The sequence below is a fragment of the Chenopodium quinoa genome, unplaced genomic scaffold, assembly GCF_001683475.1.
Source record: "Chenopodium quinoa cultivar QQ74 unplaced genomic scaffold, ASM168347v1, whole genome shotgun sequence".
Lineage (NCBI taxonomy): Eukaryota > Viridiplantae > Streptophyta > Magnoliopsida > Caryophyllales > Amaranthaceae > Chenopodium > Chenopodium quinoa.
This window is the reverse complement of record NW_018744537.1, coordinates 4,232,368-4,260,346: the sequence shown is the minus strand read 5'-3', so window position 1 is coordinate 4,260,346 and position 27,979 is coordinate 4,232,368. Positions and strand designations below refer to the sequence as shown.

The following is a 27,979-nucleotide window of genomic DNA, read 5'->3' as shown; positions in this document are numbered from 1 at the left end:
TTGCTAATAATGACAAGTCAAATATTTTGCAATTCACGAGAGGAAAAAAAAAAGGTCCTAATAAAGAGCACAAATCCAAGTCCAGCCTGATGGTGCACGTATGTGGTCCACTAAGCCTTCTAGCTCCTTTTTAAACATTAAGTAAAGAGATGCTTTCATATATATACAAGGTACATTAAAACATAATTATTCTATCCACAAGACAATGATCTAGGTTTCATTCACCCCTTTTCCCTCTCCTTTATATGTGAGTTTTTATTTTGAGCACTCTATTGAACTTTCAACAAAAGATACTTACAATAAGTCTAGAGGATATCAGAGGCGTAACTTAATTGTGTTATTTATATACGTAGTATCTAAATTAAATACAATTGCTTTTTGTTTTGTCTGATTCGTCCATCATAATACTCCGTTGAGGGGTGTATTAAGATAATATAATCTATACGAGTAATAATTTTTCTTATCACAACTTGCGATTCTTATCTTGTATTGACTTTTTTTTTTCCTCTCTCTCTTAAAATGCTTATGCATCACTCACTACTCACTCGCTCGAGACATGGCTAAGGGGTTTTTTAAGGGCTCCAAAAATTTCTCAGGTGACAACAAACTGATAACAGTATCACATTCCACATTTTCTCATCTTATTTGTTGAGAAAAATACAATTTTTAAATTAAAAATAGAGATAGTAAGAATAAATCAAACCAAACCATTGAACCAAGGTGTCAGTCTCTGAGCTCTTCTCTATCTCAGAAACAACAAAATCACCCAAATCCGCCATTGTTGATTTACACTAAAAAATGGGAAGCTCTTATTTTTTACACTCTCCTCTTCACCATTTTCTCTCTCCTCCTCCTTCTCATCCTTCTTCTTCATCTCTTTCTCTCTCTTCTCGTCCACTCTTCCTCTACCTTCGAAATGCAGAGGGTAAAAAAAGAAGCAGTAAAAATTGCAGAGTTCCAATGGCTTCTTTGCATCGCCAATTGACCCCACAAGATATTGATTCCTGTAAAAGGAGAGCTTTGTTGCTTCTGGGCATCTCAGTTTTCCCCCTTTTGCCTTGGAATAATGATGCTTTTGCCTCTGGTAAATCTGTTTTAGGGTATTGATTTTTAATTTTTTGTTTGGAATAATTTCATGCATTTGCTAATTTTAGTGTTTGATGAGATGGGTGTTGATTATTCTTTGTTTAATGCTGTGACTTTTCTGGGTTTTAATCTGGTGTTTCATGCTCTTTAACACTGGAATTCTGCTCGATTTTCACTGTATTTGTGTATTGAATTATTACTGTTTCATCTTTTACTGTATATGTATAGATTTTCTTAAATAATTTTTTTCCAGTCATATATTGATGGGAAATAGTTTAGTTGAATTTTCAGTTGTAGTAGTATTAGAATCTTTATAGGAGGTTGCGTGTAAGATTAACTAATAATTCGTCGGCTTTTGGATGTTATTCCAAATCATTAGGAAAGGAAGTTGGGCTGTTTGGATGATCTATTGACAGGAATGTTGATGATTGAGAAGGATCAGCATACATTTTATAGTTTCAGATGGAATTATAATCCTTTCGAATGATGGTGTCAAGGAGAGAAGATTTGTTGTTGGTGAAAGAATGTGCAATTTGACAGTGAGATATAGAATTAGGATTTAGGAAGTGGATTAGCAGGTTAATTTGTTGCTCAAAGGATTTTGTAGATTATTATTGGCCTAATCTTAAGGTTTCAACGCTTTCAAGAGACAATGCGACATGTCTAAGAGTCTTCTTCACCAGCAAAGATATTTTGAGGTGGAGCTAAGTCCTTTGAGTATTTTATGGTTTGCTTTGTCCTTCTTTCCTGTTATTTATCAATGATTTTAGAGGGCATACGTGAAATTTGCAGTCTGATGAAAGAGAGGAGGTGAGAACTAGCCATTACATCATTTTTTATCTTCTCGATCACCCTTGGTTGCCTGGATAGTGAGTAGTCTGGATACTGTTTTCCCATCTTTCTGCAGGCTGTAGATTTTTTTTTAGTTCTGTTCAAATCCCTGTCTCTTCTCAACTTCCTAATATAATTTTTTAGTGCTTAGGGCTACCTCTGTTTGCTACCTGTGCATTTCGAAGCCTGGTGTATTCTGATTTCTGATATCCTCGCTATTTACAGATCTATAAATGATTTCTTATATCACATGATGTAACAGGAGTATTAGTAGAATAGGAGTTAGTTCTGTTTTCCTTTAACTAGGAATTCTGTTAATTTTTAAGTTACTTACTAATCAATTCATTTGTTAGCTGCTGATATAAATAATGAACGAGCTGTAATTGATCTTTATGTTGAGGATGATAATAAATCCTCCTCTTTTCTCTCTATTTCCTCTCTTCCTCTCTCTATCTTCCTATTAGAGCTGGAGGTTGCCTCCTTGAAGCTGCCATAAACAGTAAGCTTGAACTGTTACACATTATCGCCTATATGTTCTCTTATTTGCAAAGGATGAGCAGATATATTGGTGCAAGGCTTGTTTTTGTGAATTCTTATAGTGTTTTCTTTTTCTTTTTGTTTTCCCTTGGTGAGAGAGAGGGGACAAAGCCTAGAGAATTGTCCATCATTATTGTTGATCATTCTCAATCGGAGGAAGAACAGAGCCTAGAAACTAGTTCATCATTTGTAGCCAACTCAATTCCCCCTTTAACATATCCTCATGGTGGTGGTCAAATCTTAAGAAACAGTCTTATAGTCAAACTGTAAGAAACAGTAATGATCTAGGACTCTAGGCCCTAGGGACTGATGGCTTCCACAATCCTCTCAGATGATGATATTTAAGTTAGGTGAAGGTGATGTTGATCTGAATTGTCCTGCTATTCATTTATTTAAGGAAGTTAAACAATATCTTAGAAGTCCTTGGAGAATTTTAGAAAGGGTTGGTTTGGAAATAAAATAATTTGGAAGAAAGTAGGGGTTACATCTATTGAGAACAAGATGAGGGAGAATCACCTAAGGTAGTTTGGCCATGTAAGATGGAGATCGAGCGAGTCTCTGTGAAGGAGGCTTGAAGAGTGGCAAAGTGATGGGAATGTGATTGTGAGGGGTAGGGGAAGACCTAACTGAGAGTGATGAGTTTTTTGAGGATAAGGAAAATATGGGATTAAATAGGGTGGAGGGAAAACCTTTCGTTGAGGACATGTCATGACTTTAAATGTACCCTCTTCTTTTTTTTTGGTGGTTCCTAAATTCTTTGTGTTTTGCAAAGTCTATTTATTTCCTTTGTTAAGGTTTTCTCAAATGTTGGTATTTTCACTAACATTTTCCCTCTTTTTTTTTTTTTTTTTTTTTTTTTTTTTTTTTTTTTTTTTTTTTTATCTCCCCTTCCACCCCCCCCCCTACTATCAATATTAAATTTTAGTATTCTCTTTTTGGGCATTCACTTACACTGCTCCCATTTTTGCTATTATGTTTTTTTTTTTTTTTTTTTGTCCACTTTCATTATATCATTTTCTTTCTATATTACATTTTTTTGCGGACTGCTCCGTATACGATTCATGTTAGCTCACCCCAAATCATTATGGGACTAAGGCTTTGTTGTTGATGTTGATGAATGTTTAAGCTACATTATTCTTATCAAGAGGTTGAGACTGAAGTATATCCTTAAAAGAGACGTGTCCCTCAGTTTTAGGATGTTTGTATGCTTTGTTGTTGATGCTGAAGAATGTTTAAGCTAAATTATTCTTATCAAGAGGTTTAGACTGAAATGTATCCTTAAAAGAGACGTGTCCCTCAGTTTTAGGATGTTTGTAGGCTTTGTTGTTGATGCTGAAGAATGTTTAAGCTAAATTATTCTTATCAAGAGGTTGAGACTGAAATATATCCTTAAAAGAGACGTGTCCCTCAGTTTTAGGCTGTTTGTAGTTCTTACTGCACTGCCACCCCCCCCCCCCCTTCTCTCCCCCTTTTCTCTCTCTCTCTGGTAGTAATTTATACTATTCAATCAACTGATTAATTTTGTTCTTTCTTAATAAGCTTGGCTCATCGACAACACTTATCTCCAAAATGGCTTCCCAACTTAATTCTGGACAAAGAACCCATTAATTTTTATTTATATATTTAATTATTAGGAAATTTTGACTTTTACCACCTCCAAAAAACCACTTATTGGCTTATACCACCTACATAAAAAAAAGTTTTATTTTACCACCACATAAAAAAATGAAAGTTGGCTTTTACCACCAATCACCTCCAACTAACGGATTCTGTCCATAAATCTGTTAGTGGGCCTACCATGTACACGTGTCACCATATTATTGGGTAAAATTTAAAAAAAAAAAATTAAAAAAACAAAAAAATAAAAATAAAATAAAAACCCATCCACCAACCGGCTCCAGCCACCGCCAGGCCGGCTACCAGCCCCGCCGCCGGAACGGCTACTAGCCCCACCGCTAGACCGGCTACCAGCCCCACAACCAACTTGCCACATAGCAGCCACCGCACCGCACAACGCACCAGCCACTACCACGGATTCCGGCCCCCTTTCCACCGATTTCTGACCTCAAAACCCTAGCCACCGAATTCCGACCACCCATAAAGCCCCCTCCTACTGAATTCCGACCACTCCTAAAACCCTAGCCTCACCAAATTTTGCACTCCTAAAACCCTAGTCACCACCAAATTTCGCACTCCTAAAACCCTAGCCACCACCTAATTCCGACCCCCTCCTTAGCCAACACCAAATTCCGACCCCTCCCTAGCCCTACTCGAACATTCGAGCAACCGAGGTGAGTTGATTTCGTTGCCGGCTGGTTGACATGGAAGATCGGGGGAGATGAAGAGGAAACGTCAAAAGGGTGGGCCCCCATGAATCCGTTAGTTGGTGGTGAAATCCAATTTTTGGAAATTTTGTTAGTGGTAAAATAAAACTTTTTTTTTTATGTAGGTGGTAAAAGCTAATAAGTGGTTTTTTGGAGGTGGTAAAAGTCAAAATTTCCGAATTATTATGAAGTATTATTTTTTAATAACTTAGGGTTCATATTCCAAAACTCTCAGTTACATTCAGATGCATGTATCCTTCTTTAATTGGCGAGAAGATAGTTTTGGTGATCGGTGTTAAAAAATAATACATAGTCTGTTGAGAGGCCAATAAATACGTAGTTCTGTATTGTAGTTGGATATCTTCAAATCCCTTGTCTATTTTCTTCTTAAAAGAGCGTGTGTGGAAGGTGTAGATTGAGGGTTTAATAATTTTCTCCAAGTGTTTCACTAAGGAGAGAGCAATTGGAGCACTAGTTCTATTGCGACAATGGGGTTCTTGGTGTAACTTGGGCGGTTCTCCATGGAGAGACTCAAAGGCTTTTGGCTAATAGCTTTCCAATCTTTTTGGCCCATACTTGGTTGGATTTCCATAGAATGACACCATGGTTAGGGATTTGGGTTGGTATCTAAAGGGTATCTTTTAGGGGGTGGGGGAAGATAGATGTACCAGTATACACGCTTCAATGGTTAATGCGGTTTCTGTTTATGTGGTCCTGAGTTTCTTACATGGTTCTGTAACTTCTTTTATAGCAGAAGATAAAGAAAGAAGCGGAGAAGAAAATCAAGCCATTGAGGTTTGTTTGTTTTCTTTCTTTGTGATAAATACTTCAAAATGATTAACTTTTTTTTTCCGTCCTGGTGAAGTTAGCTATTAGCTGAAATGAGGAACTTTTATTGGCAGCAAACACGTCAAAGAAATCCATCATCAAATCCTTTTCTATCTCTATTAAATGCAATAGGACTCCTTGGTTCTGGTGTGCTTGCTGCTCTCTATTCTTTGGCGCGAAAGGACAAGGCAACATCAGAAGCGAAGATAGAATATGTAAGCCATCATCTGTTTCATTTCTTCTTACTGATTATTTTTAGGTATTCTTCCCTTTCCCTCTATTTATAGAAACGTCTGCTTTCATCTGTATATTTAGTCTATAAGACTTCCTCGTGTCATTATTACTTAACTTATTTTGGAATGTCCCCAAAAATTTGATGCAACATGTTAATTCTTATAGTTTGTTATTGTCTTATTGAACGGTCTTGAAACTTGCAGCTTAACTACCAACTGAAGGAAAAGGATGCTGACATTGTAACCTTGGAGAAGAATTTTGAGTCAAAATTATCATACAAACAGGAAGAACAGGATAAGCTACTCAACAAAGCAAAAGAAGAGCAGTTGTCTTTGGTAGATCGTTTAGAGTCGGCAAACAGCACAATAACTGGGCTAGGTCGAGAGCTACAAGGTGAAAAGCAGAAAATAGAACAGCTGCAGCTCGATATTGAAGATCTTGGGGTAAAACTTGAAAAGGCTGCAAAAGAAAAAGGTTCACTTGAAGAGAAAGTGAAGGAGAAGGATGGCTCAGTTGCAGTCTTGCAAGAAAGAGTTAACTTGTTGAGTTCAGAAATAAAGGAAAAGGAGGAAATTATACAAGGCCTTAACTCCTCTCTTGCGCAAAAGGATTCTGATCTGAGTGATTTGAACTCTTCCTATAAACAAACTAGGGATGAGGTTGATGATCTTAAATCACAGATTATTAATTTGAATGAAGAGCTGTTGAAGTATCAAAATGAATTAGAGCAGAAGAATTCGATGTTGGATGATCTGAATGTTAGTGTTGATTCTTTGACGGTTGATCGTGACAATTTAAAATTAAAGCTTAACACGCTTGAGCATGAGTATGATGATCTGAAGTCATCATCTGAGAAAAAGACAGCTGATGATAGGAGACTTCTAGAGGAGAAAGAGAGTGAACTGAATGCACTCAAAGAAAAGTACGAGCTGCTTGTGAATGAAGCTAGTGCTAAGCAGGTTTTGATATCTGATCTGACTCAAGACAGGGACAACTATATGGAAATGCTTGATAAAGAAGCCAAATTTGTGCAAAGTTTAAAACAGGAGCTTCAACTGATAAAAGAAGCTTTTGAGTCATCAAAAATGGAAGCATCTGATCTGAATAAGCTGTTGGAAGAGTCGCGAAAGTTGTCTTCAGGGCTTGAGGCTGAACTCGCGAAAGTTCAGGCAGAGTTTTCAACAACAAGAGAGTCACTTCAGAGAAGCCTAAATGAGGCTACTTTACATTCAGAAACACTAGCTGGGGAGCTAAGTTCAGTGAAGGAGGCTCTGAATAGAACTAAAAAGGAGCTAGAAATTGTGTCTAAGGATTTGACAGCCACATCTAAGAATTGTGATAGCCTTCAGCAGGAATTGGTTGAAGTGTATAAAAAGGCTGAAAGTGCAACCAATGATTTGAAAGAGGAGAAGAAGATGGTTGCTTCCTTAAATAATGAAGTACAAACCCTGGAAAACCAAATACTGAAGGACAAGGAGGCAAGAAAATCTCTCGAGACCAGTCTGAATGAAGCAACTAGATCACTTGATGAGGTGAATCAACAAGCATTGGTGCTTTCTAAAGATCTTGAGATGTCTAACTCCCAAATTTCCAGTCTCGAGGAGGAAAAAGAATTCCTCAACAATTCTCTTGAAACTGAAAAGAAAGCTGCCCAAGACACCGTAGAAAACCTTGAAGATGCACAGAGTGTTATTATGAGGCTTGGTATTGAAAGAGAGAATTTGCAGAAGAAAGCCAGAAAACTGGAAGATGATTTAGCTTCTGCAAAGGGTGAAATTTTAAAATTGAGAGCTGAAGTAAATTCCTCAAAAACTGCATCTAACGGTAAGCCTAAGCAACGAAAATCGCCTGCTAATAACAGTGATTCTGAGGAAGAAACCGAATCTCAAACTCAAACAGTTGTTAACAACCAACCAAAGCAAGAATCTGAGCCTGCTATTGATACTACTGCAGCACCAGTAAAGAAAACTACCCGGAGGAAAAGAACAAGTAGCCAGTGACAGCTCTCGGGTAAATTGTCTGCCTTCTTGGGTTCTAATCATTGATTTTTTTCGTGCATTATTTTGCTCTAGCTTATAATTACTGTAATTTCACGAAGTAATATATTCTAATGCCATTGCCATTGCCATGTAAAGATGAGTTACTAGAAACTGATGTATGTAAATCTTTTTTGTCAAGATCCACAGGCACTTTTGACTGAATATTTGAGTCATTAATCTCTAGTGCTCTAAGCCTCTACTCGTATTTTTTTTTCCCCCCCTCAAATCAGTAGATTGTTTTTTTTTTTGTTTTATATAGGTTTGTTAGAGATAAAAAATGTTTTTTTTTTTCAATTTTTTTAAGACAGTCCAATTATTTAGGCTGGCAAATATAATTTGGTTGAACTTTACTAATTATTTTCGTGAAGAATATATTTTTGGGAAAGTTGATAAGGTATGCATCACTCAGACGGTCAGACCCAACGCTAGTTATCTGAACGTATACTAAGTATTTACTAGTATTGAGTTTAAATCTTTCACGAGTCTACAAAAATTAAGCCGACTTGAGTTTAGCTAATATCACCAAATATGGGCATTCTAGCCAAAACGTCTTTGCAAAATCAAATAAACAAAGCAGGGCATCACCCAAACTCAAAACTAGCCACTAGCCAAAACGTCTGATCCAATGTCCAGTCATCATAGCATTTTCGTAAATATATCAACAACAGTGGGACCTATATTTAATATAAAGTTATTAATTTATTTACAATTTTACCATTTAAAATTTTGTTTATCATATTGATAAACTTGCATTTTCTTGGCATTGCCCACTAATATATAAAGCTGCATTTTATGCGAAAACCAAAAAGAGATCACAAACTGCAAAAGCAAATTCGACCACAGTGGGAGTCGAACCCACGACCTTTTGATCCGAAGTCAAACGCGCTAATCCACTGCGCTATGCGGTCTGTTGATGAATCTTTTATCATAATCAACATACATAAATAATCATTTCTAAATTAACATAAAATTACAACGATTTTCTCTCTCCTCACTTTCTTTCTTTCTCTCTCTGTTTATGTGAAGTGGAAGAATCAGCTGTCTCAACGGTCTCCTTTCTTCCCCTTTTCTCTTCCGATTCACTGATTTTTTTTCCAATTATCAAACCCTAATTTCAACAATTCCCCCAAATCAGATCAATTTGATCTTCAACTCTCCAAATCACTTCAACATTCACATAATTTGTTAATCTTTCTTTCACATCTGATTCATCGATTTTAATCCAAAAGATCCGAATTTTGATTTCATGGGTTCCGTAGAACCCTAATTACTGGAATCGGAATTCAGTGTTGATCGAAATTCAGTAGGAGAGAGAAAGTAGAGCCATGTTCTATGGGGCGGTGGTGTGGGACCCATGGTTGATCGTCGCTCAAATTGTGTGTTTGCAATGTTTGTATTATGTAACACTGGGGTTATTGCTTGCCCTTTTAGTTGGCACTAGGGTTTCCAGAATGAGCCTCTTTTATTTCTTCGATTTCGCCGCTGTTACTGCTTCTACCGTCACTGGTTGGTGTGTCATTGCTTCCTTCCTCCTCACTTCCCTTGCTGGGTAAGCCCATTTTCCTAATTTGTTTTAATTTCTTATAATTATGATTATAATTCATCAATTATGTTGTAATAATAGTTTTAGATATTTTGCTATATTTGGGGTTTTTTATTTTTATTTTTGTTGGGTGGGTTTGTATTTTATTGTTAGGTTGAGCTTATATTCTGAGAATTATGATCTAGTTTGGACCAATGGGGTAGGTAAATTTTCTGAAGATGCTTGAGGGTTGATGAAGTTGAATGGATTTGGTAATTGGTTATTTGATTTGGTAAGTTTTATGAAAGAGTAATGAAGGTGCTTTCTGTACTAACTACTAAGAATGATGTTTTGATCTGATTTTAGATTTATGATTATGCCTCGCGTTGGTGGTTGAACATTGTATAAATGAAAAAGTGTTTTGTTACTTGGTGTTTGTTGTAGTACAAATCGCAGAAAAGAAATAAAGAAGGGTGGGTACTCAATTATGGATTTTGATCAATTTCTTTTTGATGAGTAGTTGTACGTGGTTGTAGATTTTGTATACATAGCCAAAAGATTGGATTGGTTAGACATTTTTGTATCCTAATTATTCCAAACTAAGTTTATGAATCATAGTCTGATGGAGTCAAGACTTTTGTTCAATTCAGGAGATTGTTAGACATGTTGGGTTTAATGTACTAGTTTGGCTTTGTTGGAAGAGCAAAGTTCTAAGGACTAGTTATTAAGTCTTCTGTGATTGCAACCGAAAGCTAGATGTATGAAGTAAGAAACAATTTTTGATCTTAGTTTCTAAGAGGGCTAACAAGAGGAGTTGTATATTTCATGAATAAAGGACTATGAGACAATAGGAAGTTAGCATCAGATCGCCTCTTAATATGGCCAATAGTTTAGAGTTGAGAATTGTTTTATTAATTTGGAATATTTTTGGTGGGTACTAAGACATAAGTAGTGATGAGTAAAAGCCTAAAAGGTCTTTGAGTGAGGAAGATGTTAAAGACTATTAGTGACATAGAAGTTTGACTCGGGACTCCTCCATTGCTAGCTTTCTCTTAGATTTTGTCAATAAAGAGTATTATTGAAGGTATTGGATGGTAGTAGAAAATGAATGGATAACCAAGGGCATGGATTCTAATCTATTGTGTTGGCTCCTTTGAAATAAGTCTTAGTGGTAAAATAGCAAGGGAAGTTTTTAGACAGAATGAAAAAGCATCTAAGGATTGCTCCTTAACAGAAGGATAGTATAGGAGGACCGGTCCTTTTAAAGATGTTAATATGAAGATGTCATCTTTGCCTTTTTTTCTGGTCAATGGTGGATGTCTCTAGCTTCTTAAATAGAAGAAAGTAAAAGGTTACGGTAGAATGCATTCAAGTTATTTGAGATGGAATATTGACTTTTCATTTGTAATTTGTCTGATGTAGCGATTCTCTCATAAAGGTTATGCTAGAAGCATCTCTTTAATGGGTAATACTGCTGGTTCTGATTTTTTTTTTTGGAGGGGGAGACGGATGGGGGTAAGAAGGGGGTGGGAATTTGTAGCAAAAGGCTACAAACTAATTGTGGAAGTATTTGTTCCTCATTCTTAAGTCCACATTCCTCAGTCTTAAGACATAAGTGGAAGTACCAAAAGTTTTTACCTAAGACATGAAAGAAGGCATTTATCGGCTGAATTGCGGGCATTGATGGCTATTAAGACTTTAAGATTCTATTTGGATTGATCAAATGGCCATATGAGTTTGTAGGAGATATTCTGAAAATTAGCTTACATGAAGATGATTTTTCCTTCTCTTGCATTAGCCAAAGGCTGCCGTGCTCTACGAGTTTATGAGTTTAAAATTAGAGATAGATGTGTATACTATTTTTATTCTTGGAATAGAAGTTGGTCCACATCAAAGTTTAATTTCTGTTTTAGAGAAGAACTACACAAATAAGCTACTTAGGAAGTTTATAATGAATATCGTGCAAACCATTATTCCATACTGTTACAACAGGTATGGAGACAAATTGGAGAGGGGAAATTAAATGACTTAACTTTATACAGAAGCCTAGTTGGAAGTCTGAGGCACTTTACCACGACTGAACATCGGCTTTGGAGTTGGTCATGTTAGTATATATGTTGAGACACCTATTACATCCTATGTAAGTGCTGCAAACAGGATTGGATGGTCAAAAAAGCATCTTAAATTGTGAGATGATTTATGCTTACGGAGACAATTTAAGACTAGTTGGAAAATTTGATAACGATTGGGTCGCTGACCAAGATGAAAGGAAAAGTACTGCTGAATGGACTTACACCTTTCATCTGGACTTTGAAAGACAGACAGTGGTAAGTTGGTAACATCGTCAACTTGTGAAGAGTATTTAGCAGCTTCGACAACAATTGAGCAATTTGTTTGAGGAACCTTTTTCAAAACTTAAACTGTACATATTTTAACAATCAAATTGGCCTAGAATTTAATGCATTATGGGGGGAGCAAACACATTAGTGCAAGTTTCTCTGAATTTTTTGAAAATTGGTCTATGAATTGGGAAAAGGTGAGTTTTGCGAAGTTTTAAAGCAACATTATTAGGGGGTAGAGGTGGGAGGGGGGGGGGATGTTGTTTCATACCTTTGGTGTCTACTAATTTTTTTTCTATTGGTTTGTTTTTTCTCTTGCATGGAGTAGACTGTGGGTACTTGAATGTAATACATCAACAAATTTGTAAAGAATGCGATTGTACCATTAATCAGTGTTCTGAACTAGAACAGAGTCCAATGGGGTTGGATGGGGCCTCTTTAAACCATCAACTATGATCAGCTGATGGTCGAACCACCTAATGCCTTTGCTCACTAATGGATATGGAAATTTACTAGGTTTTCATTTTATCTTTTCTTACAGGGATTTGTAGTTCTAGCGTAATTGCTTAATCTTTTCTGACTTGTATAAGATATATCTTGGTGTTCTCTTTGCAGGATTGTCTTATTATTTTATTTATTTTTTTAAGTGCATACTAAGTTCTAAAACAGTTTATTTAGATTTGATCGTATTTCTTAGGTGTCATAAAAAATCTAATTTATGTAATTTCATCTATGATCAGAGCTGGCTATCTACTGTATCTGGTTGAGAGGGCAAAAAAGTGCTTAGATTTTTCCGCAACTATCTACATCATCCATCTCTTCATTTGTGTTGTGTATGGTGGATGGCCTTCGTCATTTACGTGGTGGATTGTTAATATTGCTGGACTTGCAGTTATGGCATTGCTTGGTGAATACTTGTGCATAAGACGTGAACTTCGGGAGATTCCTATTACTCGTTTACGTTCAAGTAAGCAGATAATCAATTTACACCTTGGCATTTAAATTATTATTTCAAAACTCTAGTTTTTAGTAATCCATAGCTTTATTTTTTATTGCGTGTATATTGATATACTTCCTCCATTTCTATTTACTTGACTAACATTCCTAAAATGGAAATGTCATATTACTTGACCCATACTATATTTGGTAAGCTTTTGGTAGATAAATTCTTTAAATTACCCTCATAAAGTGCACATGGGGGCAACTTTTAGGGGTAATAAGGTAAGCCATGTGCAACAAAGGCCACAAAACTACAATTTCTCTCTTCTCTCCTTAAATATTGTGCCTAAGGCTATGTGTCAAGTAAATAGAAACAGAGGAAGTACTTGTTATATGGCTGCTTCAATAGGTATGTCTTGATCTTTAACTTTCTAGTTCTTTCATTCTTCATTCTAGCAAACGCCAATAATGAGCATGTGAGAAGACAATACCAACTCACTGCTGTTGTTGTCAATTCATATTTACTAACAAGTGAAACAATATAAATTTATTTTTAATGCTGTTTCCAAGGCTAGAATATACTTGCACAAAATGAGCTGATAGCAAAAAGCCTAAACTTAGCTTTTTTGTGATTATTCTGATACATATTATGATATTACCCATATACTGGATCAGAATGTGCTTGTATTTTGAACCTTTTGTTTTGCACTTCAAAATGTTGTTGTATTGGCTAGGGAAAATCATGCCCCACTAGATCAGTAACATGAGTAGTCTGGGTTTGAAAGACCTTAGATCTGAGTGTAGATCTGAATGATCTGCTTGTTCAAGTTCCTTTTATCTCCCTAGTGTCATTAATGTTTCAAGGTCTATCAGGAGTTGTGTGTCTGGACTTGTAGATCCACTGGCTTAGGATTGTTTTGCAGTGGCTACTGGAGGTGGCAGCTGCGGCCTGGAATTTGTAGGATTCACTTTTCAACTCTTTGTGGGGTTTCAGGTGTCAATCACAAGATATGGTCTTGATGGGATAGGGATTTTCTGGTCTTGATGGTATCATGAATTACCTTGTGATATATGCATGGGATATGGTTTTTCTAGTCTTGATGGTATGTTGAATTACTTAGTGATATAGTCTGGTTTAGTGAGATTGGATGATAAACTGCGTCACATCTTGTTTTAGATCTCATGTAGGATGAAGTTGGTGATTCAGATTAGGTAGATGCAAAGTATTAGGTGTAGTTAGGGTGTTTCAGTGTGCAAAATGGTAACATCTGTGAAGATGATTGCTTTTTTCTTCATCTCTTGGGAGTTGTTTGGCTGCATCGATCTTCCCATTGCTTTTCCTGATGGGATCAGTTGAATGGGAAGTAGTGTTTCTCTTACTACTGAGTGATCTCCCCCTGGAATACTATTATCTTTGCTTCTCACTTGTAAAAATCATATATATAATGGCTTTTGGCTGTCTTGATGGATTGTGAGAATGGCAGTCTCAGTTGTGGCAGTTGAGTATTGACGAGATAAATAGCCACCAGGGACTGACAAAAGTGATGAGCGTTCACTAGTAAGGTTTTGAAAGCCAGATATTATAGTGTGTTATCAATCAGGAAGCCAGCCTATGAGTGTCTACTATCACTATTTTTTTTATCAGGTACATATGTAAGATCTTGGAGGTTCTTTGTGCGGGTCTTCACGGAAGAATGTTAAGTTTCTTAAAACTGAAGATACAGACCAAGAAATTGATTTTTGAAATTTCAATTAATCGTGCATATAAATATATTGGCAGAATTGTGGAAGTAATTTATTAGTTATTTCTGTCTCAATTGAGAAAACATATTGACTTCCTGATGATGGCAATTGAGAAAAATGATTTGACCTGCAGTAGAGCTGCATGAAGTTGCCTAGAGGACAAATCCCCAACATGTGCTTATGACAATGAAATGTTCAAAAAAATATTAAAGCCAGTTTGGGACACCTATTACTGAATAAGTAGGTGACAATCATGAACACAACTGTAAAACCAACGGCTGGTCGTGTCTGTGTCACATCCTGTTGAAGATACCCCAAATCTGAAAGGGAAAAGGAACCTTGCTGATCATCAAAAGTGTATTGGGATTTTGGGAATGGAAATGTTAGAGATGTCGATGCGTAGAAGAAAGAGATGGTGCAATTGCAAAACATGTAGTTTTATTCTTTGAGCCAATGACTACATTTTAATACAGGCTAGAAGAAAACCAGAAGAGATGCTTGTCTTTTTTATTATTATAAATACAAGTAGTCCAATTCTTTGAGCCTATGACTTCACTTTATTTCAAGCTAGGAGAAAACCGGAAATAAATGTTTTGTCTTTCAATTTTTTTCATCTTTTGTCGCCCATGGTAAATCATCAGATAGCGAATTAATGATTGGGTTTGACTTGGTTCAAATTAATCTTAGTATGTGAGCATTGCCTCATGTGAACATCACTAGTCACTTGGTATTGTATGCATCTCAACTATGGGTTTTACCTGCTACGCCCAATGTCTGCTTCTATGGGCCAAGTGGTGGTGATCTATGTAGAGTTAAGAGTTCAGAGTTCAGTTGCAGTATGTTAGCATGAATTTGGTTCTCTCTTTTCCTTTTTTTTTTTTTTTTTTTTTCGGGGGGTGTGGGGGGGGGGGTGAATGCAAGTAGTTTCATCAGTTTGTTGCACTGGTCATGGTTGAAATGCATATAAGTAAAATTCAAAATTGAGGGCATCTAATTCTTGTGCAATTGTTTTGGTTTGTTTGTTTGCTTGTTCTATCTGCTATAATGTGGTATTACTGTCTGAATATCCAAAATGAATAATTTCCATAAACTGTGTGTTGATTGACACTTCGCTTGTACAGATGTATGATTGACCGGAAAAAACCTATCTGTGAGAGAAATTGTTATTCTTAACTTGGAATTGGTGGCTTTGCTCTCTGAGGCGCTTGTGGAGGAAACTTAAGTATATATAGATTATCAAGTTATATTTCATGAGGATGGATTGACTGGAGCGCTTTACATGGAGCTCTTATTGTTTTAGTTGATTCCACATGGGGGCAGCACTCAGCAAGAGTTAAAGAGGTATTTGGAAACATAGATCTTTTGCTGTTACTAGGTCGCATAGCTTTCCAAGAACTTGTAAAATATCTAGGCATCTTCTCAAGAGGATCAATTAATTGTTCAGATTTCATCAAATCAAATCTCAAATGGCTACATTGGTTCATTGGTTGTGCATTGTTTTGGGCCGTTATTTTTTCTTGACAATAGAAAATCTTTGGTATTGCTGGCATGAACTCCTGTACAACTTTTGGCTTTCTTTGTTTGTCTCTGTTTTTTGTGCATGCATTCGTCTCTGCACACTTGCTTGCATTTATCCTTTATGCAACTTGAATCACATTTGCATGCTCTAGTTTGGTTTTTCGTATGTCCGCCTCATTTGTCTCTGCACACTTGCTTGCATTTACCTTTATGCAACTAGAATCACATTTGCATGCTCTAGTTTGCTCGTTCGTATGTACGCCTCATTGAAAGAAGCTAATTCGGCTTTCAATTCAGTGTATCTCCTTGCGAAAGAGGGGATATTATTTTGAGACCAAGGAATAACTCTATATTCTGACAATTACTGTATCAAATCTACAGAATTATCTATGTAAATAATCGAAGTGGAGCCACAAAAGAAGATAGAATTGACATCCTAATTATCCATTTTGTATAGATAACAATTATTGAAATGCTATGTTCATTTCATTGTTCTTTGTGGGTGGAGACAATCATAGGTAAAATTTAGAAGCAAGTAAAAAGTAGCCAATTGTCTCAGTAATTGTTGCTGCCCTCTTAGCCATATCCATTTGTTTTTCCATCTCCTTTTACACAAGTCTGTAATACATTGATAGGACATAAAGACGGTACACCCAAAGCAAAGTTTTCGAGTGACAACTGACAAGGAGATGGATCAATTTTCGAGTAATTACTTCTACATCCTACCATCAGTGGTTGAGGGTCAACTCATCAAGTTGGAAGTTGAGCCCCATCACAAATATTGCATTTTACCAAAAGTATATTACAAACAAAGACTTCTATATCATATCAAAAATAATAGTGCTTTTTTTTTTTTTTTTTTTTTTTTGGGTGATTGATAAAGATTGACTTATCTTTAAGATGAGAAGGCAGTTTTAATGGCTTCTATTTATCAAAAAAAAAAAGAAAAAAATTGATTCTGTTTTGAAAAAAGTAGAAATGTGGTAGGGTTACCTAGTCTACAATATGCTTATCAACATTCATAAATTGGCTTAATGGTTAGTACTGTTGTTTCTTCTAATATTATTTTTCAGAATCTTGTTAATGGGGTATCCCATTTTGTGTCAAAAATCTGTACTAATCAGCCAAAATTATATACACTTTTCTTCCCTTTTCTCCAACCTTTCATTTAATAATTTTGAAGCTTTTCTTTCTAATCAACAGATTAATTATTCTCTTGATAAGGTTTTATAAAATGAAAGCGACAACGACAAAAAGGAAGGAGAAAGAACATAAAAATAACGGTATTTGCCTACCGTCACAGGGTATTTTGGCTATTTCGCGCAACTTATCTTCCATTATTTTTTTCCGAAAGGACAAAGACCTACTTAAAAAAAAAAAAAAAAAAAAAAAAAAAGGCCTCAAAATCTCCTCCTTGAAAGAGCTCGAACTTGACGGTTCACATTAGTTACATATACATAGTACTGCTACAACTCGGCTCGACTAATTCTAACCTAAAATGATTCCAATTATATTTTATGTCTACTTGAATTGCCTCTTGGAAGTTGGTTAAGGTTGAGCTTTCCATGATGAGGAAATATCAGCTATTGCTTCTCCTACTGTCAAGTAAAGCCCTTGTGAGCCAAAGGATTCTATCACTTTTGAAAGGTGCAGTTTTTCCATCACATTTCCTGCTGGATTTGCTAGTACTAGCTGCAGCGACATTCTTTCAAGCATCTTCCTGAGCTCGCCAAGCAGTTCGATCCCACTTGTATCTATAGCTGTCACGGCTGCATAAAAGAAATTGCAAATGGGTGAATCAGGTGGTGTGCTTACGCGTATCATTCAAGGTAGGGTGGGTAGTCGGGTAAGGGTTGGTTTAGACAAACTCGACAACGTATATAACAAGAAAGTGAAACAAATTTGTGAGATGTGCATAGTTCAAAATAGAGGCACATTATGTAGTCCGAACCTTGAAAGAATATATGTATGACTTGAAAGTAGCTGCTTGAGCTAAAGAAAACAGGGGATGCTAGATTCTAACTTACCACTCATGTCTAAGATTACGCATTTCATAATACTGTCGTTGTTAGCTTTGAGTCGCTCTTCCTCCTCTCGAACCCATCTTAGTATTCTGTATCACGAGTTGTGTTAGGTTAATTGAAAATAATTAATATCTATTTCTGAATGCCATGAGAATAGGATAGTAGTCGAACCTCTCCTGAAGATATGTTGAGTTTGCAAAGTAGATAGGAGACTCAATAGCGAGGATGAGGAACGAAGGGATCCTCATTGCTTCTCTATATCTACCAAGGCTTTGGTAAGTTTGAGTTCCGGGAATGTTTCCTAGAACATTTGTGTTTGGCCTTGTGACATGAAGCAAAATTTTGAACACCGAAATTCCAACCTGTAAAATGATTATTTCATTATATCATGAGGCTGTCATTCCCAGGACTTTATATGATCTTTTACTTAAAAGAGTATAAAACAGATTGACTTACAGCAATAGCAAGTCCCAGAGGAACTGAAACAAAGAGGACGCCGAAGAAGGAGCAAACACAAGCCAAGAAATCAAGTTTATCAACCTTCCACAAATGAATAGCTGCTTGGTAATCGATTAAACCAATGACTGCTGTGATGATGATAGCAGCTAAGATAACAGTCGGTGTGTAATGGAACAGAGGCATGAGGAACAAAAGAGTAATGAGGACTGCTGATGCCATGACTACGTTTGAGATTGCGGTTTTTGCTCCTGCATTATAGTTTACTGCAGACCTTGAAAATGACCCTGCAAAATTATGATTTGAAGAAATAATTAGCTAAAAATCGGGGGATAAAAAATCATAAAATGTGTTCCTCAAGTATAGATTATAGAATATGAAATTATTACCTGTTGTGACATAGCAAGAAGAGCAAGAACCCGCCATATTCATGAGACCAATAGCCATCATTTCTTTGTTACCATCAACTTGGTAGTTGTTAAGGGTTGCAAATGTTCTTCCAACAGCAATTCCTTCCTACAAATAAGAAAGGGGACGAAAGATATACATGTAAGTTTCGATCTTTTGCAAGAAAAATACTTCGTATATTGTTGGATATATAGTTCATGATTGTAAATTAGATATATTAGTATGCAGAATGCTTACAGTGAGAGCAAGAATGCCGCTAACAATGCCAGTTTTGATGGCAAGCCCGAGATAAGCGCCACTGAAATAGAGCATGTTTGCTGAAGGTGGGTTGAGGCCCTTAGGCAAGTAACCAATCTAGTACATTACAAAAGAACAGCGTGATTTATATCTAAACAATGCCATGAATTCTTCTAATGTACCATTTTATTTATACTACGATGTAATTTATGTGTAAAATCCAAGTATTTATATAATTTTCTTACAATTGGGATACGTTGAGGCTTTGGCTTGATGGCGAAAACTATGATTGTAGAGAGGATAACTGATGTTAATGGTGCTGCTGCTGATAACCAGAACAACTTAGGCCTTTTGGCACTCTGGGTAAAAAATTAGAAAGACAAAAAATGTGTCAATACATAATATAAATAAATAAATCAAATAAAATTGTAAATCGACAACAAAAGAAGAAAAGCAATAGCAAAAGTGCTACTTACAATATGTCTTGCTGAAAGAAGAAAGAAAAGGAAGCATAAGCCCATTAAAATTGTTGGCCAAGCCCACTGTCATCCCCAAAAAAAAAAATATTATCAATATCAACCTTGTTCATTAATGCAAAATATTTTATTTGAAATTACAAACCGAGAAAAATAACTCATTAATTATAAAATTACCGATAGAATTACAGTTCTAGACAAAGGACATATTTATAAAAATACTTGTACTCGTAGGTTATACTCCGTACAAGACCTACGAGTACAAGTACAAGTGTACACCGATGAAAATAAGAAGGAATATATACGGAAAAATATAATCACTTAGAATACCTCATTTTTGTACTTCAAAACAGAGGACAAAACAGGAATGATCTGCATTTGGTTAGTAAAGTGGACCATCCCAAGTAAACCCTTGAGCTGTTGCAATGACACTATGACTGCTGCCCCAGCCATAAATCCTATTAGGGTTGCTTTTGACAGAAAATCTATCACAAATCCCAACCTGCAATTAAACCCACACATTTTTGAATTTATTTCTTTCAACTACAAAATTACAAATTGCTACTTTGAATTTATTTATTTATTTATTTCAATTTTCGGTATATCTCTTTCTGTAATAGTCCAAATTCCTTTGGCTCTTTCTATTAATCATCCCACCGCTACGAAATTCTTTATTTTGGAAAAATGGAGTAATTCATTGCACTATCATAACTTAGTGTGGAAGAGTGTCTTAAATATGAAGTACCCCGGGTGGTGTTGATTGTCAACTAGTTTAGCTCGTAACTCTATGAAAAACTTATACTCCATATTATTTTTATTTATTGTAATATGATTTGTGTTGTCTAACTAAATGACGACCCCCCTTAACTTAGGAGCTACCTTTCACGGTATAAAACTATTATAGTGATATTTTAAAACCGCTTACATACCATCACATACATACGAAAAAATCACTTGAATTTTCTTACATAACATCACATTCAAATGTTAGATTGTAAGTTATTTTTGTGTTTATCATAATGTGTTTTCTAAAAATATTTACATTTTACAATTTTTACAAATAGATTATAAACATACCAATGGTCAAAGTGATATGAGATAAAGGCGTAACAATTATGTACCAATACGTCATTAATATGATACATTCATACATATTATGCCTAAAACAATTCACATGTAAGATCACATACATGATACATAATGATGATTTTTTTCCCCTTTAAATGTGTTTCAACCATTTTTTCCAACCCCACCCAAAACAAAAAAGAATATTCCTAGAATATTCTTCACAAAAAACTGTTGAAACCCAAAAAAAAGGGGAAAACATAGAAAAAAATTAACAAACCTGAGAAAACCAAGAGCAGCTTGAAAAACACCAGAAAAAAAGGTAGAAGTAAAAGCAAGCTTAAGATAAAGAATTGGTTCTTCAGTTGGAGAAATAACTTCACTTAGCATTGTCCCCATTACTAATGAAGCTATTGAAACTGGGCCCACTGCTAAATGCTTAGAACTCCCAAGTATTGAGTATATCAATGGTGGCACAAAGCTTGAATCTGCATTTTTTCCCAATTTTTTTTTTGTCAAAATTCCAGTACAATCGACGTATGTATAAACAGGAGTACTTTTAAAAACGGATGAAGTAAAAAAAAAAAAAAAAAAAAATTGAGTAGCTTACATAGGCCAATGATTGGTGGTAGGTTGGCTAGCTTTGCATAGCTGATTCCCTGCAATCCAAGTAATGAAGTAATGTAAGATTTTGTTAATTAAATTCTTTGACTAAGACTTCTCATTTAATTCTATTATCCTAATTTATTTATTTATTTTTTTAAAAAAAAGTCCGGTTTACATATAAACATTAAATATGTTATCGACCACTGTATTGTTGTATTACGCATAAAGTTGGGCAGCTACGAAAATCATGGATCGTCCCATGAATTTAGATATTTACTATTTCTACTTAATTTTCATACTCTACTCAATCATAAGTCATAAAACCAGCAAAAATTATGAAAAAAAAACCCAGAATTTTGTGCACTTTTATAACAAAACAATACAGTAGCAACCCATTTTATCATAAGATAATTATCCTGTAATTCTTTGTGCTCTCAAGAGAAGACGTATTATATTTCACCCAACTGACGTGTGTTACGCACGAACCAAACAAAAAAAAACATACCTGAGGGATGGCAAGGCTAGCAATGGTGAGGCCAGAAATAAGATCAGCCCTAAAAAGCTTAAGACTATAAGTGGGGCCCCATTGAAAAACAGGGAATAAAAACTCAAGAGTAAGAATTAATTTCTTAAGCCATGTTTGGTTGTTGAATTTATGGAATGGATTATCAGGGAAGAATATATCAGCAACTCTGTGTTTTAGTTTTTGGAGAGTACTTCTTTTTGGTGGCAAACAAACACGGTGTAATTCTGTTGGAGAAGAAGGGTTATTTGGTAATTGCACCACCATTGTTTGTGCTGTTGTATTATTATTGTTGTTGTTATGATTTGGGATGATATTGAGAGTGGTTTCAAAACATGCGTGATTCTCATCTTCTACTCTATTTGAGTTTACTCCCATTTTTTTTTTCAAGGAAATTGGGAAAATTATGAGGTTTTGGTTAAAGGATAATTAGGAGAGAGTGAGTGTGTTTTGGGTTGAGGGAAATGAGAGGGGGATTGGAATTGGAATTTATAGGGGTGGGTGTTACAGGTGGTGTGAAGGGTATTTTGGTAATTTAAAAGTTTTAAATATTTTTTATATTATAAAATAATTATAAGGAATTGTTTGGAGAGTGTGTGTTTGAGCTAGAGTTGTAGGAATGAGGGGTGATGGGAATTGGAATTTATAGGGGTGGGTGTTATGAGGAGAATTGGTGTAAGGGTTGTAAAGGGTATTTTCGTAATTTTGGGGTTTTACTTTTTTCATTTCTTTTTCTTTTTGGGGAAAAAATTAATAAATAATAAAGGGATAATAGGATGTAGTTAGGGTTTCTTTCGATAAAAATAGGACGTAGTTAGTGTTTCTTTCAAAAAACAAGAGGATGTAGTTAGTGGACCAATAAGATGTACATGAATTTTACAAGGGTTTGAGCCATTTGACTAGAAGAGTGTGAGTCATTTATGTTTCAATTTGGATATATGTGCGTGTGTTGTGCTCATGGAGCTTGTAACACAACGGTTTTTTTCTGATCATTTGCACGCTCCCTTGTGTATAAACACCAAACAATGGTTTGGAATCTACGGAATGTACCAAAAAAATACCTTGTATGTATGTAAATCTTAGTTGAAAGTATGAGATAGGCATGTTACTATGTTAGTATAGATGTGTCTTATTGGATCGATTGAATTTGCTTACGGGTTAATTGGACACAATTTAATTATATGTTGACTTATATATAAGCTTTTACAACTAGACTAAGTTCCATTGATGGAATACATATATTGATATATGACTAAGTTCAATTGATGGAATACTTATATGCATCATTTATGTATAAAGTACCAACTAATCAATGCACTAATTAGTACGTGCTTACATTCTTCAGGATAATTTTTTTTTCTCTGTTCTCGCTCTAGAATGAGCGCTAATCCTCAACCCCCAAACCCCCCGAGACAATAATATATTTATATGTCGACCTCCATGTTACTGTTTTAATTGATTTCCTTATTATGTTATAAAATATTGAGACAATATTATGATAACGTTATTCACCAACTTTTATATATACTGTGTGGTCAGTCATATTATGAGTTACTTCGTTAGTATTATAGAGTTATATTACTGGGTCAATGTTACAGGAGTTACTCAATCAGTGCTGTATGGAATTATTTTGTTCTTTTACAACCGGTCACAAGGTGTAGCAGCCGCACACAAAACAAGCTAAACTTTATTTCCTCTTACACTGATGAGGAATAAAGAATAATTATCATTTGTATTAGATAATATAAGTTGAAATAAACTTGCTTCGTGTTTACGTATAAAACTTAATTGTTTTCCTCCAACTTACACCGGGAAATAAGAATCTAACCCATCAAAATTAAGAATCCAATACATGTTGATCACTTTTAACCAGCTTAAAAATGTGAGTGCATAAGATTCTGACTTTCCAAAAGAACGAAATTATCAATGACTTTTCACACTTCACGTTTACTCTTTCTTCTTTTGCAAACACTCTAATAGTTTAATCCTTCAATAGTCCTAACTCTTTTTCTTTTTATAATAAAATTTTGTTTCTCTTTTTTCTTAATTTTTTTTAATGTTTAACAACAATTTTACATCCCTTTTTTGAAACAAGAGATTCTTTGAATTTCCAAAATTGTGAGCTTGGCTTTTGTTTAATTTACTTTCGGTTATGATTCTCTTACTAATAATTAATTCCATTCATATATATATATGCATGCCAAATATGTTTGAATGTTTTATATAAAAAAAATAAAAAATTATGAAAGATTTCAGAAGGGGAGATATTTTTCTCTAGAAACCAAACATATGGTAAAGTTACTTTTGTTTTTTGTATTATTGCAAAAGGTTTGGGTTGAATTTTTATATGATGTATGATATAAGAGTGTGCATGATATGTACGTAATTTGTTCACTATGATAATAACAAGTGTACCGGTATAATTCATAAAGCTAAGTATAATGAAGTTAACCTAATTAATTTAAGAGTTCGAAAAATGATAATATTATTCTATATAGGAAATATCCTAACATTCCTAAGCATTATACAAAAGCACATATATATGATACATAAAGATTTGTAATATAAGGAAGGCATTTGATTAATACGTATGTAAAAACACAGGTGCAATTAGGGCAATCTAATGTTCAATAATATATGTACAACAAATTGTTGAATATATTTCGATTAGTTGTTTCACACCACTAATTATTTCAAAATTAAGAGCACATTTGGTTTAGAGTTTTTAAGCACGGTTGTAAATTGAACTTTGATAACCCTATAAAAACTTATTATTTGAACTTATAGTTTCAAAATTTATCTTATCTTAATGCATAAAATTAAAGTAAGTGGATCGGATGTAAATTATTATGATCGGTAATTGTAAATTGTAGTGAGTTAGGCAGCTCTCATTCACCCTTTTCTAAACTTAATTTTCGTGAACTTATCGGGATATATTTATTTTAATTTACAAAAATTATACTTAAAATCTTATACAATTCAATACTACTTTGTATTTTTGTAGGTGTACCTACATTTATATTTTGCTTCCCCTTTATTATAAATAATACACGTATGTTATGTTAACAGAAAGGGCATATAATATCTAAACTATAATTTGCATTATTAGATCAGATTAGTCAATTCTACCTGCTTGATAAAAGATTAAAGTGAGGTCATTTTATACGTATTTTTATTACAAAAGGGAGGAAGTTTTTATTTTTCCCAAAAGGAAGTACTTGATTATTTTAGTGCAATCTTTAGCAAATTATCAAGGCCTACCTCAGCCAACCATTCAAATTTCATTATACATTAGGCTAAGTCAGTTAGTTGGGCCAACATGTTTTTGCAGAGATGAATATGGAAAGCAACCATTATACATTTATACTTATTTAAGAAGTACTTGTAGAAGTTATATTGTCCGGCGAGGTTTGACTTGCTTAGTAAGACTTGTTATTTTAGATTCTAAAGGTTTGTGTTTAAATATCTTTAAGTAGGGTGCTTGGGGGTGGAGATCGATCTCTTTACATTTCTCTTCTACTTTTAAATTGATTAACAAAATTATGAACATTGATGTCTGATCTGATTAGATGTTTATTATTAGATGATTTGAAGTACAAGAAAATGTATGATAATTACTTTTATCAAAAATATCAAAACTAATGGTATTTTAGGTTCTAAGATGAACAACAAAGTTTTCAAGAATTTGTTTGTAAAATAGATGTTAAGGACCCAATTAAAGATATGAATGTTACTTTTGGTACTATTTATTATTCTAGATAAGAAAAATCAGAAAGGTGAAGAGAACTAACAATCATTGATTATTTTCTCACGTTTTGCTATTGTATTGGATAAGAGCAAACAAAGGAACTTAAAAATGTTTTGTAGATAAGAAAATTTTAATCCACAATATAATTTGTCTAGCATGCTTTCTCGTCAATTCAAGTTGTTTAGTAGTTTGTCATACCTTGTCAAGTGTTGTAAAGGCTTGCATGTTAAAATCCTAATTAACTCTTATATAGTGTATGGTTTTGTGGCATTAAAGTCTAGGACTCTAGCTAAGTAGTAAGTTTTAATTTCTATAACGTATTTTATAAACATTGATTTATAAACATTTTGGTAGTTAGCTAGTCACACAAAATGTAATTCGTATTTTGTACTCCCTACGTGTTTAAATAAATAAAACATTTTTTGTGCCAATATAATATTTAACTGATAATATATTTAAATATCAATAAATAAAAATTATAATAATTGTATATATAATACTAAACTGTTTATTGGGACGATTTCAACAAGTACCCGCAAGACAATATTTATTCTTATATATAAATTAATCACAAACATTAGTCAAAGTAAATTAGATGAATAGTGCAAAAAGTCAAAATGCTTCGTTATTTATTTAAACACGAAAGGAGTATTATATTGGAATGTTTAAAAAAAAAAAAAAAAAAAAAAACCAATCCATATTATCTTATTATTATTATTATTATTATTATTATTATTATTATTATTATTATTATTATTATGTTTATATTTCCAAATATTTCACCACTTACAATGTATATTATTCACCTTTTCACTTATATTACAAGTAATCTTATCAGAAGTTACTTGAACTTAGTACAACATAAAATTTATTATAGTTGTAATTTAAAGTAGAATAATTTATCAACTCTCATCATAACTTATTTTTCATGAAATAAATGAAAATAAGGTGAATAGATTAAGATCAGATGAAGTTGATGAAAAATATATACTCCTAGTCCTAGCCAGTAAGATGAAAGTTGATAAATCAGTAACTGTCAATCTTTCCATTTTTATTTTATTTTTAAGGAATCAATCATTCAACTTGGTGACCTAAATATTACTAAAATCAGTTACTAAAATAATTAAGGTCTACAAATTTGACTGTGATTTTTGTAATTAAATTATACTTCGAACGAATCCTTTTTACCTAATTGAGCTGTACGTATATCCCATTGGCCAATTTCTCAAAATTCCTAACATTTTGCTCCCCCTTAGCCTTCCCCCTGCATATCCATAACAATCATAAGTACTTTTTATGTTAGGCGGTCCTAGTTTTTTCTTTTGAAAAGTGACAATTTTTGCTACACAAATTTTTTTTATAAGTTTTTCTCTCAAAAAAAAAAAAAAAATTAATAAAAATAAAAAGATAGATAAAAAGAAGGAAGGTTACATAATCTTTTAACCAATCTCTGAATTTGTCCTATATGACTTAGAGATCAAACTACAATTGAGTAAATCTGATCAAGATATATTATAACAATGGAATTTATATATAGTATTGTGTATTAGCTAAATGAAGCTAGATTTAAAAACAAACTTACACATGTAAAGTTTACGGTGTTAAAGAGAAATCGTAATTAATCACACAAACAACAAATAAACAAAATTGAGCGGAAAATAAGACACATGCACAAATTTTAGGTGGATTAAACTACAACAATGCAATAATGTAAGCCAGCTTAGGAACTCTATGGAATGTATTTGATAAGTTGTTGATATGGTTGACAAGATCTAATGTCCTAAAATGATTTAAATATCGAGAGGTGCCAAAAACTAACCCATTCATCATGCGATTGAACTGACCTAACTCGATCCAAAAATGACTTGCTTGATCTATAAATTTCGATATACATGGATATAATAATTTAGCATAACTAGTCAATTTCGATTGGACCTGATCTGACCTGAACCCCACCCAGCAGTGACCCGGATTGATCCGACATATATGATATTGAAGCAATACATGAAAACAATAGGGATTCTACTAATTAATAAGCTAGGGTACTAATGTATCACATATAACATGTTGGTTATATGTGTGGACATGGAGTGCCCTATCTAGTGGCACAGATTACATACATGCATGCTTTATTAGCCAAAGCATTGCATGGCCGTGCACAAACAATCAGGATAAGACTCTTCTCGATGAACACCATTATATTGGCACGGGCCACAATAACCTTACCTTGCATGCTATTGCTATACTACGTACATACGTTAACACATTAACACGTCCTTTATAGAAATTAACACTACGCTTATATAATGGTCCTCATTCAAGATATTGTACGTGATCTATTTACATGATTTCAATAATGTATAAATAGAAAAAAGACAACACATATATTTATTTATTTTTGGATGAAAATGCTATGCTAATATTTTCCGTATTTTTCTATTATATGTAATTGTATAAACCGATTATCTATCGATTAGTCTACTAATTCAACAATGT

General features: G+C 34.2%; 3 protein-coding genes and 1 non-coding gene across 5 annotated transcripts; 2 read left to right on the top strand and 2 right to left on the bottom strand.

Annotated features, from left to right (window-relative positions):
• The first annotated feature begins 515 nt into the window (after positions 1-515).
• Positions 516-8,056, top strand: LOC110698754 (MAR-binding filament-like protein 1-1). Of its 2 annotated transcripts, none has more exons than XM_021876273.1 (4): positions 516-1,084; positions 5,530-5,573; positions 5,681-5,821; positions 6,044-8,056. In XM_021876273.1, the coding sequence occupies exons 1-4, from the start codon at positions 799-801 to the stop codon at positions 7,838-7,840; spliced, it is 2,268 nt and encodes a 755-aa protein (XP_021731965.1). In that variant the 5' UTR covers positions 516-798; the 3' UTR covers positions 7,841-8,056. The 2 variants fall into 2 exon arrangements, with proteins under 2 accessions (XP_021731965.1, XP_021731966.1); XM_021876274.1 differs by having other exon boundaries at positions 517-1,084; positions 5,533-5,573.
• A 657-nt stretch (positions 8,057-8,713) lies between these two features.
• On the bottom strand, positions 8,714-8,787 carry TRNAR-UCG. Its single transcript has one exon. It is a non-coding gene; the product is annotated as a tRNA-Arg (tRNA).
• An 82-nt stretch (positions 8,788-8,869) lies between these two features.
• On the top strand, positions 8,870-16,027 carry LOC110698752 (protein SYS1 homolog). Its single transcript, XM_021876272.1, has 3 exons — positions 8,870-9,428; positions 12,481-12,707; positions 15,544-16,027. Exons 1-3 carry the CDS (start codon positions 9,205-9,207, stop codon positions 15,549-15,551), a joined length of 459 nt encoding a protein of 152 aa, XP_021731964.1. The 5' UTR covers positions 8,870-9,204; the 3' UTR covers positions 15,552-16,027.
• A 757-nt stretch (positions 16,028-16,784) lies between these two features.
• Positions 16,785-22,357, bottom strand: LOC110698751 (probable sulfate transporter 3.4). The gene is made up of 12 exons (XM_021876271.1): positions 21,718-22,357; positions 21,217-21,265; positions 20,887-21,094; positions 19,872-20,043; positions 19,542-19,607; positions 19,311-19,424; positions 19,066-19,182; positions 18,810-18,936; positions 18,421-18,707; positions 18,136-18,326; positions 17,968-18,053; positions 16,785-17,709 (listed from the first exon to the last, which is right to left on the bottom strand). The coding sequence occupies exons 1-12, from the start codon at positions 22,111-22,113 to the stop codon at positions 17,489-17,491; spliced, it is 2,034 nt and encodes a 677-aa protein (XP_021731963.1). The 5' UTR covers positions 22,114-22,357; the 3' UTR covers positions 16,785-17,488.
• Between the last annotated feature and the right edge of the window lie 5,622 nt (positions 22,358-27,979).

What these genes read in the sequence shown, in the direction of transcription:
- LOC110698754 (XM_021876273.1), top strand. Translation starts at nt 799, where the DNA reads ATGGGAAGCTCTTATTTTTTACACTCTCCTCTTCACCATTTTCTCTCT. An exon ending in TAATGATGCTTTTGCCTCTG is followed by an intron (nt 1,085 to 5,529) that starts GTAAATCTGTTT and finishes CTTCTTTTATAG; the next exon opens with CAGAAGATAAAGAAAGAAGC. An exon ending in CAGAAGCGAAGATAGAATAT is followed by an intron (nt 5,822 to 6,043) that starts GTAAGCCATCAT and finishes TGAAACTTGCAG; the next exon opens with CTTAACTACCAACTGAAGGA.
- LOC110698752 (XM_021876272.1), top strand. Translation starts at nt 9,205, where the DNA reads ATGTTCTATGGGGCGGTGGTGTGGGACCCATGGTTGATCGTCGCTCAA. An exon ending in CTCCTCACTTCCCTTGCTGG is followed by an intron (nt 9,429 to 12,480) that starts GTAAGCCCATTT and finishes ATCTATGATCAG; the next exon opens with AGCTGGCTATCTACTGTATC.
- LOC110698751 (XM_021876271.1), bottom strand. Translation starts at nt 22,113, where the DNA reads ATGGGAGTAAACTCAAATAGAGTAGAAGATGAGAATCACGCATGTTTT. An exon ending in AGCCTCAACGTATCCCAATT is followed by an intron (nt 19,183 to 19,310) that starts GTAAGAAAATTA and finishes GTAATGTACTAG; the next exon opens with ATTGGTTACTTGCCTAAGGG. An exon ending in GCGGCATTCTTGCTCTCACT is followed by an intron (nt 18,937 to 19,065) that starts GTAAGCATTCTG and finishes TCTTATTTGTAG; the next exon opens with GAAGGAATTGCTGTTGGAAG.